At 49.1% G+C, this 16019-nt stretch overlaps 1 protein-coding gene and 1 long non-coding RNA gene across 2 annotated transcripts in view; one reads left to right on the top strand and one right to left on the bottom strand.

Annotated features, from left to right (window-relative positions):
• The window catches only part of HPRT1 (hypoxanthine phosphoribosyltransferase 1), a 33102-nt gene extending 32443 nt beyond the window's left edge, over window positions 1-659 (top strand). The window contains exon 9 of the mRNA XM_038416490.2: window positions 278-659. Within this exon, the coding sequence (XP_038272418.1) occupies window positions 278-325 (48 nt within the window). The 3' untranslated portion in view covers window positions 326-659. The remainder of the gene's footprint in view (window positions 1-277) is intronic.
• Window positions 544-4942, bottom strand: LOC122455755. Its single transcript, XR_006274207.1, has 2 exons — window positions 1108-4942; window positions 544-871 (listed from the first exon to the last, which is right to left on the bottom strand). It is a non-coding gene; the product is annotated as an uncharacterized LOC122455755 (long non-coding RNA).
• Window positions 4943-16019: the final 11077 nt, after the last annotated feature.

Raw genomic sequence — 16019 nt, 5'->3', positions numbered from 1 at the left:
TGAATTGCCCTTGAGTTCCCACCCATTCCTGAGTCTTGGTCTCTGGGTGGCACAAGTCTCTTAGCCGGGATCAGGTGGGATATGGGGAATTAACATTTTGATACAAAAAACAGACTTTAAAATTATTCTATATAAATCAACTAATGAAATTAGTGATAAATAACATGGAAATATGTGATACACTTTCTTTTTTTCTCAGTAGAATTGCATTATTGAATAAATGTCTAAAACTTCATAGATGTTAGTTTTCTAACATGAGCTTTCTGTTTTGTTTCAGCATATTTGTGTGATTAGTGAGACTGGGAAACAGAAATACAAAGCGTGAGAGCATAGTTCAAGTGCTATGACAACAGAGCTTTGCAACATTTTATTTCCTGAGTCCTATTTTAACAGATTCAAGTCTGAAACACCAGCTAACTGTGTAGAATGTCCCAGCCTCATTGTCATATGCTCACTATAGCTTATTCCGTGTACAGTATAAGAAACTTGTCTTGTTCATTTATAGTTTTGAAATGTCAAATAATTAGTGCAATTCTGATTTTCATCTGCACTATGAATCTATCAACTATCGCTACCCCTCAATGGGTTGTGTTGTTTGTGAGCTGCACTCTTGAAGTGGTGAATTGCTTAAACCTAATCGACCCGCAGCTGAAATAATTCAAAGTACTGTTAATGTAAGCCATTTTAAGATAGGGAAATCTATTAACAATATTTTGATATGTGTAAATTTTATTTTAATGCACAATTGTGGTTATTGATACCTGCACTCTTGGGGTGTTAGAAAGCATGAGGAGCAGCCAGTTATAGTATCTGTAATCGCCAAGGTGTTAACCACGGCTCGTGGAGTAGCTTTATTGCCATCAAAGGAAGTCTTAGTGAAAAATAAAATAAGTACTTGTGGCACCTTAGAGACTAACAAATTTATTTGAGCATAAGCTTTCATGAGCTACAGCTCACTTCATCGTATGCATTTGTGGACTGCATCCGATGAAGTGAGCTGTAGCTCACAAAAGCTTATGCTCAAATAAATTTGTTAGTCTCTAAGGTGCCACAAGTACTCCTTTTCTTTTTTGCGAATACAGACTAACACGGCTGCTACTCTGAAACCTGAGTGAAAAATGTCAGTTTGGGCCGAAAGGAGATGGACTGACAAAACTGAATGTTTAAAAACTAGTTCTCACGGAGCTGCCTCTTTCTTGAAGGTTAATATTTTTCTCAAAATATTTATCACCCAGTGGAAATTGCCTTTTAAATCTAAACAGCTATAATATATTTTACATTTGTGAAAAAATATGGTAATATTTATAAGATCCACAAAGCAAAGTACTTTAAATAAAGACTGTTTCTTTAAAATAAAACCTATACACCTACACCCTGATTGTATACATTAAAATGCTCTTGAAATGTGCTTTTTGCTAATGATATTTGGTCCTAAGTCTTTCTAACAGTGAAGGCAGACTCTCTGCCTTTGCAAGTTTCTCAAAGACTTCAGTAAATTCTAGTATACCATATGTAGAAAAAATATTGCACTGAGGGGAAAAATATAGAAATGCTTCCATGCATTATACCAAACTAGATTCACAGAATATAGTGTTTATATATTGATTGTTTGATCTGCTTTGACAAGGTAAATAGTGAAGATAAGTGCTTATTAAACACATACGTATGGAAATATACAAATATTTTGTGAGTGATCCTTGTTTTGTCTTGTTGACTTGTCTCTGCTCTGGAGATACCTTGAAGAATGCTGATATTATTCTGGACATGGTGCCTCACACAGAGTCCATCTTGTTTACATTTTTTAGTCTCTTGACTTTCACAGTTCCTGTACAACATACTTAGATTCCTGCCTTGTTTTTCAGGACTTTACATAATTCAGGGCGTAATACATATTGTTTTCTTGCCAGGCAAGCTACTCTAACTGTATGAGCATATGTTGGATCATTTTGTTTTTCTTTTTGAAGTTCAACTTGTTTCCATAATTTTTCCTAGTAGTGCACATTCTCTGAGATATATTGTCCAGGCCTAGTGTGCTCTGGTACAGCTGTATAGTTAATTGGCATAACTACAATATACATTATTTACAAAATTTAGTTTAGTCTTAATAGTCATAATCAGTAGAAGGCTTTTGTTTGTGAATCTTGTCATTACAGAATAGTATACAGGTCATGTGTGACTGAACTGCATTTTTAAATGTTTTTAGTGTTATGAGTTTTATATTTAATATTCCAAAGAGTTCCTCTAAATCCACTATGCAGTAGCTGACTATTTAGCATTTTGTCTTAGGTTCTAAAATGGTGTTTGCATATGTCTTTTCAAGGTCAGGCCTTGGCCCTTCAACTTTTCTTTTGAGTATACGTGGTATCTGGTATACTTGGCAATGCCAAGAAAAGGAGAGGAGGAGCAAAATAAATATTTGAAGAGAGAAATGCGTAAAACCCTCCAAAATCAGTTCACCTAGTTGGCCTTTGACTTGGCTATGTCTGCACTATGAACTTTACAGCGACATAGCTGTACCGCTGCAGCTGTGCCACTGTAAGGTCTCCTGTGTAGCCGTTCTATGCCAGCAGAAGAGCGTTCTCCCACCGGCATAATTAAACCACCTCCAACAAGCAGCGGCAGCTATATTGGCACGAGAGCGTCTCCTGCCGCTATAACATTGTCCACAGCGGCACTTTTGTTGGTGAAATTTATACCAAATTTATACCATTGGGGGAGTTTTTTCATACCAATGACTGACAAAAGTGCTAGTGTAGACAAAGCCTCAGTCCTGGCTGCGTTTAGGGCCTGATCCTTCAAGATACTGAGGACCCACTGACTTGAGTAATAGTTCCCTACTTCACTAGAGGTGCTCTGAGAATAAATCCATTCATGTGTCTAAGGCATTCACATACTATAATGGTGGGCTGGAGGGGCATAGATGTACCAACCTAGGTAAAGGACAAAAAATGAGAGTCAAGGATGTTTAGCACATTGTAGGATTAGGCCCTGAAGTATTCTGTCTCTCTAGGTACTTGCACACACCCCATCACTGTGGTGTCTGAGTGCCTCAAACTGATGAATCTGCTATCCTCACAATACCCCTAACAGATGGAGAACAGAGCCATAGGAAGATGAAGGGTACGCTTGTACTATAGCCAGGGGTGTGATTTGCAGCTCATGTAGGCATACCTGCGCTGGCTTTAATCCAGCTGGCTCCCTGAAAATAGCAGTGAGGATATGGCGGCGCAAGCTGCATAAACAAGTACATATCCGGAGAGGGTCAAGCAAGCTGAAGCCAGCACCTCACCGCTCTTTTTAGCAAGCTAGCTGGGGTAAAGCAAGCCTGGGTACATCTATACCCTTGGCTGCAGCGAGATGTATCTTAAGTGCCATGCCCGTGGTCATGCAGGAGGTGTGGCAAAGCTGGGAATTGCTCTAGTTCTCTTGACTTCCATTAAACTGTCTTAACCACAAAACCGTTCTTCCATAGGATCAAACAGCCTGTAGGCTTTAAAAAACAGTGTGATGTGTGGACTGATAAATTATAACGGTTGTGAAACATTTTGTTCTGAGGAATGTTTTGTTTAGTTTCTCAGTATGTAAAATTCTGGGAAGAGACCCTTCTTTTTTGCACTTCATATATAAAATCTTATATACATCACAGATGAACTTTGTTTACCCTTCAGAAGCAGTGCTCTGATTTAAAATTTTATTTATATTAAAAATATTGTTCACGGTACCAAACTTCATTGTACACTATTTTGTGCTAGCTAGGTTAGACTGCAATAATTCAGAACACTTCTGAATTATTGCAGTCTAATTTTAAACATTAAAATGTACTACATTGATACAAATTACATAGTCATTGCCTGAAAAGAAATAGAAGATAATTTACTTTGTAGTCCTGGTATAAAGGACTGGGGGATTAGTTGCATTTTTTTAGGTTAAATTCTCTCTTTCTGTAAGCCAAATATACATTTGTCATAGGGTAGCCCTGCCTTGAGCGCCCTCCTATGGGTGGCTGTGGTAGAGCAGGCTCAGTTGTATCAGATTCCACTTTGAGTTCCCGGTGATTCCACTTCAGGCTCTCTTGCTTAATACTCCTCCTTGGGGCTGGTTTAGTCCCAAAACATAGTTCAAATAATCTCCAACAAAAGGCCATTTCTCACAGCCAGTTTATGTAGTCCTTAAAACACCACTTTTCCCAGTGGGGAAACCCCCTCCCCCATCTCAATGCTTGGAGATCATCTTACCAGGGAAGCATCCCTCACTCCCCTGGCTCTCACGTTCATCAGGGTCCACCTCTCCAGTGTGGAGGTGGCAGCAGATAAGCCCCTCTGCTGCTCTCCACCCCTCTGGCCCTGGATTGGGGAGGTCAGCTGGAAATCCCCATTGCTGCTCTCCTGCTTTCTCCCAGGAGCCACATGCTGTCTCCTGCTCTGGCAGCTCTCACCTGCCAACCATTTGCTCCCAGGCAGCTCTCACCTGCCTCTTTCCTGACTTGACCCTCAGACAGCCCTGACTCTCCAGGTCTCCCTATCTTAGAGTCTCCCTGATTTTTATTACAGCCCCAGGTGCTGCCCCATCCTCTTGAATTGGCCAAACTGGGAGCACCTGTTCTGGCACAGGGGCACTCGACCTGCTTCATTTACAGGAGCCATGTCTTTACTGGGGGGGAAATGCTTGGTTTTGAATGCTTACAGAAGGTGATACGCAATTAGAGAAGGTGATGCATCTGTAATTTTACACTGGATAATTCAAACCATGGAACATATTTATTTTAGCTGCCTAAATTCTACAAATTACAATTCTGTTGTGTGAAACTTTTGTTTTTTCACCATCTTTGTTATTAAGTAAGAACAGGAGGACTTGTGGCACCTTAGAGACTAACAAATTTATTTGAGCATAAGCTTTTGTGAGCCACAGCTCACTGATGAAGTGACTGTCACTGATGCTGAAAAACCTCTCTAATATTACACTAAAATGAATGCAGGACTGGCAGTAGATCCTCGCCACCAGCGTCTTGTTAGTTCAGATGTAGCTGGATCCTCCCCTTCCTTGCAATTGCTATTATTTTAAGTAACAAAAAGTGATTCTTGGCCTCTTCCCTTCCAGCTACAAGCAGAAAAAAACCTGCTGTGATTTTCAAGTGTCTTCAGTTTGCTGTCAATCAGTTGCCTATTTGTGAACTATAAACTGTGGCATTAGGAAGGGCCTCTTCCCAGGAGACAGCCACTTCCTGTGAGAGGGTCCAGTGTTGATTTTTTTTTCCTTTCACAACTGCAGCAGAAAAAAGAACCAAATAAACAGCAAGTGTCCTGCTAGGTCCCTTTTTAACTCCACATCTATCTCCAACTTTTACCACACGTATCCATGGTAAATTGGCCTCTGCAATTAGCTAATTGGTCCCCAACCTGTCCACTTTCCAGTTTACACCTTCTGTTGTTGGGATTCCCACAGGATATCAGTGGGGTCAGAAATTGACCCAATTTCTTTTTCTTGCTCTGGCAGTGGTACCCCGTCACCAGTTTCCATTGGAATGTTGATTATTTCTGTGGTAGCTTTTTCTATTTTATATGACAGGTGTTTAAACACCTTTACTCCAGAGTCTATTAAATTGTGTGGGTGCAGTAAATGCTGTTAACTTTTTGAACCTGGCTGTTTAGGGTCTAGGACAGGGTTGGCAACCTGCGGCTCCGGAACCACATGCAGCACTTTGGCTGCTCTCTTATGGCCAGCCGTTTTTTGAGGGGGGTGCGAAGTGCAGGCTCTGGCTGGGAGGCGCTTACCACAGGCGGCTCCCAGCTGGCAGTGCAATAGAGCTCAGGCAGGCTGCCCGCCTGCCCTGGCCCCATGCCACTCCCAGAAGCAGCTGGCTGGCTGGCTGCTGGCATATCTCTACAAGCCCCTTGAGGGGAGGGGGGCAACGAGTCTCCATGCGCTGTCTGTGCCTGCAAGCACCGCCCCTGCAGCTCCCATTGGTTGGCTCCCAGCCAATGAGAACTGTGAGGACGGTGCTGGGGGTGGGGGCAGTACGCAGAGCTGCCTTCCACCCCCACCAGGGGCCACAGAGACATGCCAGTCGCTTCTGGGAGCAGCGTGGGGCCAGGGCAAGCAGGCAGCCTGCCTGAGCCCTACTGCACTGCCAGACGTGAGCCACCTGTGGTAAGTGCCTCCCAGCCACAGCCTGCACCTTGCACCCCTTCCAGCACCCCAACCCCCCACCCCAGGGGGGTCAGAATCCCCTCATGCTCCAAACTCCCTCCCAGACCCCGCACCCCAATCCCCTGCCTCACCCAGAGCCGCCTCCTGTTTATAATCAAATTCAAACAGCTCATTACCAAGGCAACTGTTGTCTACCAATAAAACTCTTGGAATTTCTTGTGAAAAGGAACCGGATGTGCTCTGCCTTTACTAGTATGTTCCAACGTCCAACAGAGTGAAAAAGTCTAACGCCAGAAATAAAATAGATCAGATAAATACCTTCAATAAAAAAAAAGGATTGGTGAGTAGTAATAACTTTAATATGCTCAATTATTATTAGTTGATAAATTCTAACTCTACAAGTAGCTTTGCATATGATGTGGCTCTCGAAATATTTTGATCAAAGGCAAAAACCAAAAATGGCTCTTCGTTGGAAAGTGACCGACCCCTGGTCTCCGAGGTTTTCGTCTTGACCCTGCATTTGGTAGAGGAGATCGCCCTCGGCTGAACAGTGCCTGTTGTAAACGTGCTCAAGCATTTGGTCAGGATTTTCACAGGGCTCCGTGTCAGCCTAACTCTGCTCGAGAGAGTGTAAAACTCCCACTGACTGAAATGGGAACAGAGTTAGGCCAACAAAGAGCACCTCTGAAAAGCCCATCTTCAGTGTACAACTGCAAATAGCATTAAGGCAAAACGGAGGCTATTTACCTTCCAAGGAATGATTCTCCCCCAGATAACACTGGCTGCCAAGTAATTTTCAATTTGGTGTCTAACCACTCCATTTTAGAAGTTGCTGCTGCCACCCAGTGACAAGTAGGTTTCATTGTGCACTGCAGACCCTCCAGCAGACTCAGGTGCTAAGGGTCAGCTTAAAAAATGTTGCAATATATTTATTTATCAGACATTTGTCCATTAAACATCTCTTCTTGGCATTTCTTTCTTCTCTCCCCCCTCCCTGTCCCAAACACACCAAAAATTACTTATAGGGATTTGACAAGAAAATGTTATTTAGTATTAGAATGTCATGTGCAGTATATGACTTTGTAACTTTTTGGCTAGCAACAGCACAAGTTAGTTAGCTTTTCTGTCTGCTACAGAGCACCAGCCTTTGTGCATCTTCCACACTCCTCTCTCTGCATGTCTGATAGTTATGCACACTCAAAGGTAATTGTTTTCATTTTATGGGTAAGGCTATAGCCATGCTCTTATTTGGTTTAACACAGCATAGATTGAGACCCGAGATATTGGATAGTTTTTATATAGAGACTTATATTGAACTTGAATATGGAATTGTATTTTGAGTAGTTTTTAATACCCTTCTTTGTTATTTGAGCATGAAAACTATTCCCTTATACATGCAGGACTCTGTAAGGTAAGTGCAGTTTGCTGCTTTCATGCTACTTGACAGTTTTCAATCTAGAAAAGTAAGGTTTCAAGTTGTACTTTTTTTGTTTCTTACAGTGAGTTAATTTCCAAGACCCCTGCAGTTACCACTGCATCCAGCAGACCCTTCACCACTTACTCTGTGAATAGTTCATTGGAGTCTTGCTGTAGGAGGCTCGGCTTTATTGCTATTAGCTCTGACTTGCATTCTGTTTTGCCTGATGCTTGTGTGCTTCCACATCTTTAAGCTGTGATGTTGTATCTCACTTTGCAGCTCTCATCGTTTCATGTCATGGACACTGTTATGCCAGCCTGAGAAAACTGGATAGGATGCCCTCTTGGTCTCAGCAGAGGCGGTACTGTTAGTAAAGGAGGCACTTCTTGCATCCTCACTCTCTTTCCAAGCACTTTTGCAGCACTCCCAGCCCCACTGGTGCAAGGAATAAGACCCAATTAATAATCATTTGTGTTCCCATGTTGCGTAGTCATGGACCAAGTTTCCAGCATCCTAGGCACTGCACAGGCAAAGAACAAAAAGAGCTTCTGTCCCAAAGAGCTTACAAATTTACGTATGAGACAAGAGATAGCAGATGGATATAGACAGGTAGATGGGGGAATGCAATGAGACAAGATATGTCAGCATGATAGACAATGGTATCAGCACACCAGCAGCCTAACCACAGCCAAGTGTGTGTGTGTGTGGGGGGAAGGTTATAGGTATCCCAGCAAAGGAGAGTATTATGGAAGGAATTGGAGGACAATGAGACAGCTTGGCACATGGGGGGTTAGATCTAACATGTCTCTCAGAACATGACCTTGTTAAAATAAGGAGCAGCGGACCGGGGGGGGGGAGGAGGGGTGTGTCTCTTGGTATTCAGTCTGGATCAAAGACTAGCGAAACCAGGAGTGTCTTGTAGCGTCTTGTCTAGACCCTACATCCTAAACCCAGCAATTAAATGGAAGTGACATAGCGAGATGTACATTAACCTATCATAAAGAACTTCAGGTTTGCAACTTTATAAACTGGTCATTAAGACAAATTGAAGAATCTTACTCCACAACCATAAATTTGCCCAAGTTTATGATGTTTCCATGGCATCAGACTTACTATTTTTTATAAACCTGTATTGGGACTGTTTCACCTGATTGATTTTAATGAGTGTATGTGCATTAAAGACAAGTATTGACAAAACTATGTATAAAAGCAAAGATTCCTGTGGCAATGGCCTTTTCTTATATAAGCTCAGCCTGCTGCAGCACACTGTGACCATGAGCTCTTCATAAACATGATGCTGGATCAACTCTCACTTTGGTCAGGGTGTGGGAGGGGGCTCTGGGCTGGGTCAGGGGGTTGAGATGTGGGAGGGGGTCAGGGTTCTGGGTGCAGGCTCTGAGGTGGGGCCAAGGGTGCAGGAAGGGGTTCCAGGATGCGGGGGGTCAGGGCTGGGGGTTGGGGTGCAGGACTGGTCAGGGCTCTGGGCTGGGGATGAGGGATTGGTTGCAGGAGGGACTCTGGGTTTGGGGGGGTTTCAGGTCTGGGGCAGAGGGTTGGGGTGTCAGAGGCGTCAGGGCTCTGGGCTGGGGATTTGGGGGGCTCAGGGCTGGGGTGCAGGAGGGGGTCAGGGCTCTGGGCTACGGATGAGGGGTTGGGGTGCAGGAAGGGGTTCCAGGTGAGGGGGGTCAGAGCTGGGGCAGGGGGTTGGGGTGCAAGAGGGGGTCAGGGCTCTGGGCTGGGGATGAGGGGGTGCGTGGAGGAGGGGGGTCCGGGTTGGGGGGGACAGGGGGTTGGAATGGGGGAGAGGGCTGGGCTGGGTATTTGGGGGGGCTCAGGGCTGAGGCAGGGGGTTGCAGTGCGGGAGGGGGCAGAGCTCTGGGCTGGGGATGAGGGGTTTGGTGCAGGAGGGGCTCGGTTGGGGGGCTCAGGCAGGGGGTTGCAGTGTGGGAGGGGGCAGGACTCTGGGCTGGGGATGAAGGGTTCGGAGCAGAAGGGGCTCTGGGTTGGGGGGCTCAGGTTTGGGGGAGGGGGTTGCAGTGCGGGAGGGGGACAGGGCTCTGGGCTGGGGATGAGGGGTTTGGTGCAGGAGGGGCTCCGGGTTGGGAGGCTCAGGTGTGGGGCAGGGGGTTGCAGTGCGGGAAGGGGCAGGGCACTGGGCTGGTTTATGGGGTTGGGGTGCAGGAGGGGCTCTGGGTTGGGGGGGGCTCTGGTCTGGGGCAGGGGGTTGCAGTGTGGGATGGGGGCAGGACTCTGGGCTGGGGATGAGGAGTTCAGAGCAGAAGGGGCTCTGGGTTGGGGGGTTCATGTTTGGGGTAGGGGGTTGCAGTGCAGGAGGGGGGACAGGGCTCTGGGCTGGGGATGAGGGGTTCGGTGCAGGAGGGGCTCCGGGTTGGGAGGCTCAGGTGTGGGGCAGGGGGTTCCAGTGTGGGAGGGGCAGGGCTCTGGGCTGGGTTATGGGGTTGGGGTGCAGGAGGGGCTCTGGGTTGGGGGGCTCAGGTCTGGGGCAGGGGGTTGCTGTGCGGGAGGGGGACAGGGCTCTGGGCTGGGTTACAGGGGTTCAGTGCAGGAGGGGCTCTGGGTTGGGGGGGGCTCAGGTCTGGGGCAGGGGGGTTGCAGTGCGGGAAGGGGACAGGGCTCTGGGCTGGGTTACAGGGGTTCAGTGCAGGAGGGGCTCTGGGTTGGGGGGGCTCAGGTCTGGGGCAGGGGGGTTGCAGTGCGGGAAGGAGACAGAGCTCTGGGCTGGGGACGAGGGGTTCGGTGCAGGAGGGGCTCTGGGTTGGGGGGCTCTGGACTGGGGCAGGGGGTTGCAGTGTGGGAGGGGGGCAGGGCTCTGGGCTGGGGATGAGGGGTTCGGTGCAGGAGGGGCTCTGGGTTGGCCAGTTCCCAGACAAAAGGGAGTGTGGAGCCAGTGCTTGGGCAGGGGCAGCGCATGGAGCCCTGTGGCCCCCCCACCTAGGGGCCAGCCCCGGTGCTGGCCACTTCCAGGGCACCGCGCGGTGTCGGAACAGGTAGGCAGTAGCCTGCCTTAGCTCCGGTTCCCTTCATTTGACCCTTTGACCGCACTCCTGTCCCTCTTGTTCATTAGTTGTCCCCTGTAATTATTTGGCTTTCCAGGTCCTGTGGACTCCCCTCTTAGGCTGGGGGGGATCCTTTAGTAGTGGACGACTAATTTGGGGCACAAAACTGTGCCTGTAAAATTGTCAGGTGAGGCCCCTTTAAAATCAAGTCCAACTGTGCATTTATTTTGATTCGCTATTGTACTATAAGCAATACTTACAGCTTTGGGGCATTACCAGAGTTTACACTCAATAGTATTAAGACTAGCAATGTAAAGCGAAAGAGTTAATCTAAATTATAATACTTGAAGAGCGTGTGTGTGTAACGAAGAGAATTACATCCCCCTTTGCCATTATGAAGGCTTCTGTTTATCCATTATTTAACTTGAGTTATTAACACAATGCCAAATATTTGAAAAGTGTTTTAGGGTGGTAATTTACAAGCTTTAAACTAAAGCTTTTAAATAATGAATGTGGTATTACGTTATTTCTGTCAGTCAGACGTTGTATGTAAAGAATAAGCTATTTCACTTCAACCACAAATCTGAGTAGGGAAATATATCTAAAGATTATTACAGCCTGGACTAAAGACCACTTTACTTCATGCAAGTAATCCTGTTGACTTCTCCCATGTGCACTGTGAGGAAGAGTCAACCCCCTTATCTTTATGGCATGATTCACCTACTGTGAAATCACTGCCAACCACTCTACTACACTTACGCATCTCTTACCATAACGGTACCTGCCATGGCTCCCAGCCAATTTTCTGCCTTTGAAACTGGATTCTAAAGTTATCAACATAGCTTTAACCCAATGTTTGACATGTTGAATTTTAACTGCTAACCTGTCTAGTGATTGTGGTCTTCCAGTTTGAACTACTTGCATTTTTCAACTTTATTTTACAGAAAATTAAATATTTAGACTCTCTCACAAGCACTTCTTAACTACCCCCCGTAAATGTGTCCTGAGAGGTGGGTGTTATGAAGAACGATCGAGCTGTTGCTTTCATATGAAAGCCTTGCAAGTACTGATTATATTACAGCAACTCCCTCAGTTTCTGATTAATAATCTAACATCATTATAGAGGTACATTTATATCACAACTTTGCCTCATTGTAGACTGAAAGGGAATTTTCAAATGTCACAGAAGGGTAAGGTAGCTAGATCCCACCGACTTCTACTGGGAGATGGGTGCTTAACTGCCCTTTATGCCTTTGAAAATTCTCCCATTTATCTCTTACTTTCCAGAGTGATTCTCCAGGAGTGGAATTGCATCAGTACTGTCAAAATCATGAAAGTTAATTATTCCATGCTGTCTGCGCTGGTTCGGCCGGCTATTAGACTTGTTAGTAGCACCCCCGCTGCCACTGCTGCCCCACCCGGATCTGATCTCTCAAGACCACAGACGTTTACTTCACCCAAACCTCGGGGCCTTTCAGCTGACCCAGTACCGAGTTTACAGTGGTGCCAGGCCAGTACTCGGAAGGGGCCCCAGCGCCCAGACTGTGGCACCAACCCGCTCTGCTCTTCCCCCTCCCATGCTTACTTCTCCCCACCCTCCCCTCCTGGGCAAGCAGCAGGCGGGGTTCTGGGGGGAAGAGACTGAGCACGGACAGAGCTTGGGCAGGGCAGGGGGTGGGGCCACGGTCTGGGCACTGGGGCCCACAAAAGATTAATTTGGCCCTGACCTGACCACGTGGAAGCTCCATGACTGAACTCAGAGGAGCAAGCCTGTTCAGAACAAGTCCATCAGGGCTACTTACCTGGCTAAATGGAAACGTTTCTCGGTTTAATCTTCCCTTCCATCTATGCTGGAAAACCTGCTCCATCTGAAGGAACAAGATCTGGCCCTCGCCTCTAACAAGTTTCATCTAGTGATGATCTCAGCGTTCCATCCGCTGGCAAGCGGGAGATCCGTCTTCTCGCACGACACGTCCATACGCTTTCTTAAAGGGTTAGGGAGGCTTTACCCTCAGACCCATGAGCCAATTCCACAGTGGGACTTAAACCGGGTCCTATCCAGGCTCACAGGCCCTCCCTTCAAGCCACTAGAACCCTGCTCTCTGCTGTTTCTCTACTGGAAGGTTGCTGTATTTCAGCTTCACGCTCCCAAAAGGAGTGGATGGCGGCTGGGACAAGCGGTGCCTCTGAAAGAAAAGGCTGCAACCCCCCTGCCAAGTGCAGGTGATTAAAGAGCAGCTCCAGCAAATGCTAGTCTGAGCATAGGATTTGGAGCTCCAAGAAGCCCCTCAGATTGTGAGCCAGCGTGAAAGAGCAGCTACCCTCCCACAAAGGAGGACACTGAGCAAATCACCATTTCCTTTGGAGGGGTAACATCAGTTAGCTCTCAGCTACACTGCAGGCTCTGCGTTCCTGTGCACTAAATATAAATATGGATAATTTGTAGGAATGGGTTCTTTGGCTGGCTTCAGGGTTATATTCTGCAGAGGGAACCAAATGTGAACGGTGGATAACAGATCTAAACCCAGCAGGAAAGATTAGACTGCATAAGCTCTTCAGGGCAGGGGCTCTTTCTTTTGTCCGTCTGTACAACAGCAAATACAACGAAGCCCCAACCCTGATGGTGAAGTCTGGGTGCTACTGTGGTATATACACATCAAGAAAGTATGACCCAGTTCAGAAGAGCCATCCTCTGCATACTCAACAGCCTTAGCAATTTCACTTATGGAACCCACTGCATTGCTTTCCTTGACTTTCATGATTAGTATGGGGCTAGGTTTCTTCAAAAATCATTAAAGGAAAAAGCAAAGAGAATTTACAAAACTGTCATAAGTGTGTGTTTGTTGGAAGCTGTGGGAGGTTTAGAAAATCCCCGTTCTCTTTCTCATGTTAATATGCAAAGCTAGAACTTAGCCAACCCATCTTAAAACCTGAGAAAGAAATGGTTGAATTGTGAGAAGTCAGAATGGCAAAGCTGCTCTGCTGGAATGATGTACCCATGCTGCAACAAAGAAGCAGGGAACATTTGTCTTTGATAATTGAGGACAAGTGGGCAACTGCACTGAGCGAGAGTCCTGTAGCTGCTGGACCTCTCACTGGTAACGGTCTGCTGACCCCAGCCCAGAGGTTAAAGATCTAGTTGTGATTTTCCCCACCTTAGCAAGGGGAGATCCCTTCTCAGAGCCGCAAACCACCAAGGGGACCAGCTCCTCTTGAGACCAATCACTTTCCGACAGACAGGATGGGAAGAAGAGAGGAAAGAACCATCAATCACAGGTGCTACTCACATTACTTAATGCACTCATGGGAAGTGCTCAGATACTGCCCTGCTGGCTACAGATAAAAGCACCATGCCAATGAAGTGAGCTGTAGCTCACAAAAGCTTATGCTCAAATAAATTTGTTGGTCTCTAAGGTGCCACAAGTCCTCCTGTTCTTTTTGCAAATACAGACTAACACGGCTGCGATTCTGAAACATGCCAGATGGGAGCCTAGGAACCATGGAGGGTTGAGAGGTGCTGGGCAAGGTATTGGTAGCTTGAAGGTGAAAGACTGCAACAAGTTGCTCCTGCAAGGCGAGTGGCTAGGGTGCTTCAAAAAATAGCTACATAAAACAGGTTTGAGAAGGCAGGTTGCAGGATCTGGCTCCAGATCTCATATACTCCCTGTGAAAAACGGTATTTTTCTGCCAGCCCAGCAAACATTACCTGGGGTCTGAAAGCCAAGCTGAGTTATTCTCTACTTATGCCTCATCTCTAGCCACACAGCTTGTACTGGCAAAATGTCCATGGACTTGAATAGGAGTTTGCCAGAGACGGGCTCTTAGGACAGGACACTTTGACCAAATTTTCAAATCGGGGGGCCCCGATTTTCAGAGCCACTGAGCAGCCCTGACTGCTATTGAGGGCTTGCACTTGGGAGGAGGTTGCTGCCTTTTCCCTCGGACGCGCTGCTCACCCAAACCCTCCGCTGCCCGGGCCTTCCCGCCTCCTCGACAGAAACTTCCCGGCTTCACCCGCCCGCACCTCAGAAGCGCCGGCCCCTGCTTCGCTCTGCGGACGCGGACGCGGAGAACAGCCCGCAGCAGGGTCTGCAGCGCCCGTCGGACTCCAGCGGGCTGCACCAGGACCAGCACGGGCCGCTCCCCGGGGGACTGGAGAGGCGAGGCGAGGCGAGAGCCGCCTTGGCTGCTGCATATCAGGGCGGTGGCGCCCGGAGCAAGCCGCCGGCGGGTCGGAGCCTGCGCCGGGCTCAGCCCTTCCAGGGCGAGGAGCGAGTCCCCGCACCGTGCGGCTCGGGGTTCAAGATTTCCCCGCCAGGGGCGCGCCCTGAGCAGGATCCTGCCCGACGTCTCTGCCAACGGGGCTGTCCCGTCCCGTCCCGTCCCTCGCGGTGTCCCCCCGCCCGGGCCCGGCTTTGCTGGCGGCGCCCCTCCCCCCGGAGCGTCGGCTCGGGCTCGAACCCCGGCGGCGGGGGGGGGGGCACCTTTGCCTCGGACACGCCGCCGTCTCCGGCCAAATCTCCGCCCGCTTTGCCCGCAAAAGCGGCTCCGCGCACCCCGACCGCCCGCTCCCCGCTCCGAAGCCCGGCAGCAGCGAGCACGTGGCGAGTGTGAACGGGCGGGCGGGCGGCGGACCCGGGACCTGCCGCGGGCGCGGAGAGGCCCCCGGGGCGTTTCCCGCGGGCAGAGCGGAGCCGGGGCCGGCCCCCGGCGGGAGGCCGCTGAACGCCTGGTCCCGGGGTGGCCCGTCCCAGCCGCCCCCGGCAGAGCCTTTGCCCGAAGCTCCGGCGCCCACCGGGAGCGGGGCCCGCGCTTTGGCCGAGCGCCCCCGGGGCAGGACCCCTGGAGCTCCCGGCCGGGCTCGGATGGGCAGAGCGGGCCGGGAGCCGGCAGCTCGGGGGGGGCCGGGCCGAGCTCCCCGGACACGTGTTCGCCCGCCCGCCCGGCCCCCTGCCGGCTTCGGGCGGCGCTGCAGGGCCCCGCGGAGAGACCAGCGGCCCCAGGCCCGGGGCGCTGCAGCCACCCCCCGGCCGCTCGGGGCATTTGGCGTTAGCAGCCCGGGCCAGGAACCGAACCCAGTACGGACCCCCCAGCTGCGGGGCGGCTCCGGGGGAGCTCGCAGCCCCGTTTACCCCGGTAGTCTCCCCAGTGGGCCAGGTCACTGCGCCCAGGAGATGGTGGCTGCCCCCCTCAGCATCCGCCCCCGCAGGCGCTTTCAAGCCCAGGCAGCTGGCGCCCGGGCACAGCTCTAGGGTTCAGCCCCCCACCCCACCTTATAGCGGCTGATGCCTACCCAAGCCCCTGCTGAGACGCCCCAGAGCATGGACCCTACCCTCCCACAGGGCTACTGCCCAGTCTAACCCCCAGCAGCGCCTCCAAGGAAGAGCGAGGCCAGGCTGGGGCCCTGGCTACTACAGCTTTTATTCTTAGCTTAGCCC

This window comes from Dermochelys coriacea, chromosome 9 (assembly GCF_009764565.3).
Source record: "Dermochelys coriacea isolate rDerCor1 chromosome 9, rDerCor1.pri.v4, whole genome shotgun sequence".
Taxonomy (NCBI): Eukaryota; Metazoa; Chordata; order Testudines; family Dermochelyidae; genus Dermochelys; species Dermochelys coriacea.
Note: the sequence above shows the minus strand (reverse complement) of the source record. Positions and strands in the feature narration are given on the sequence as shown.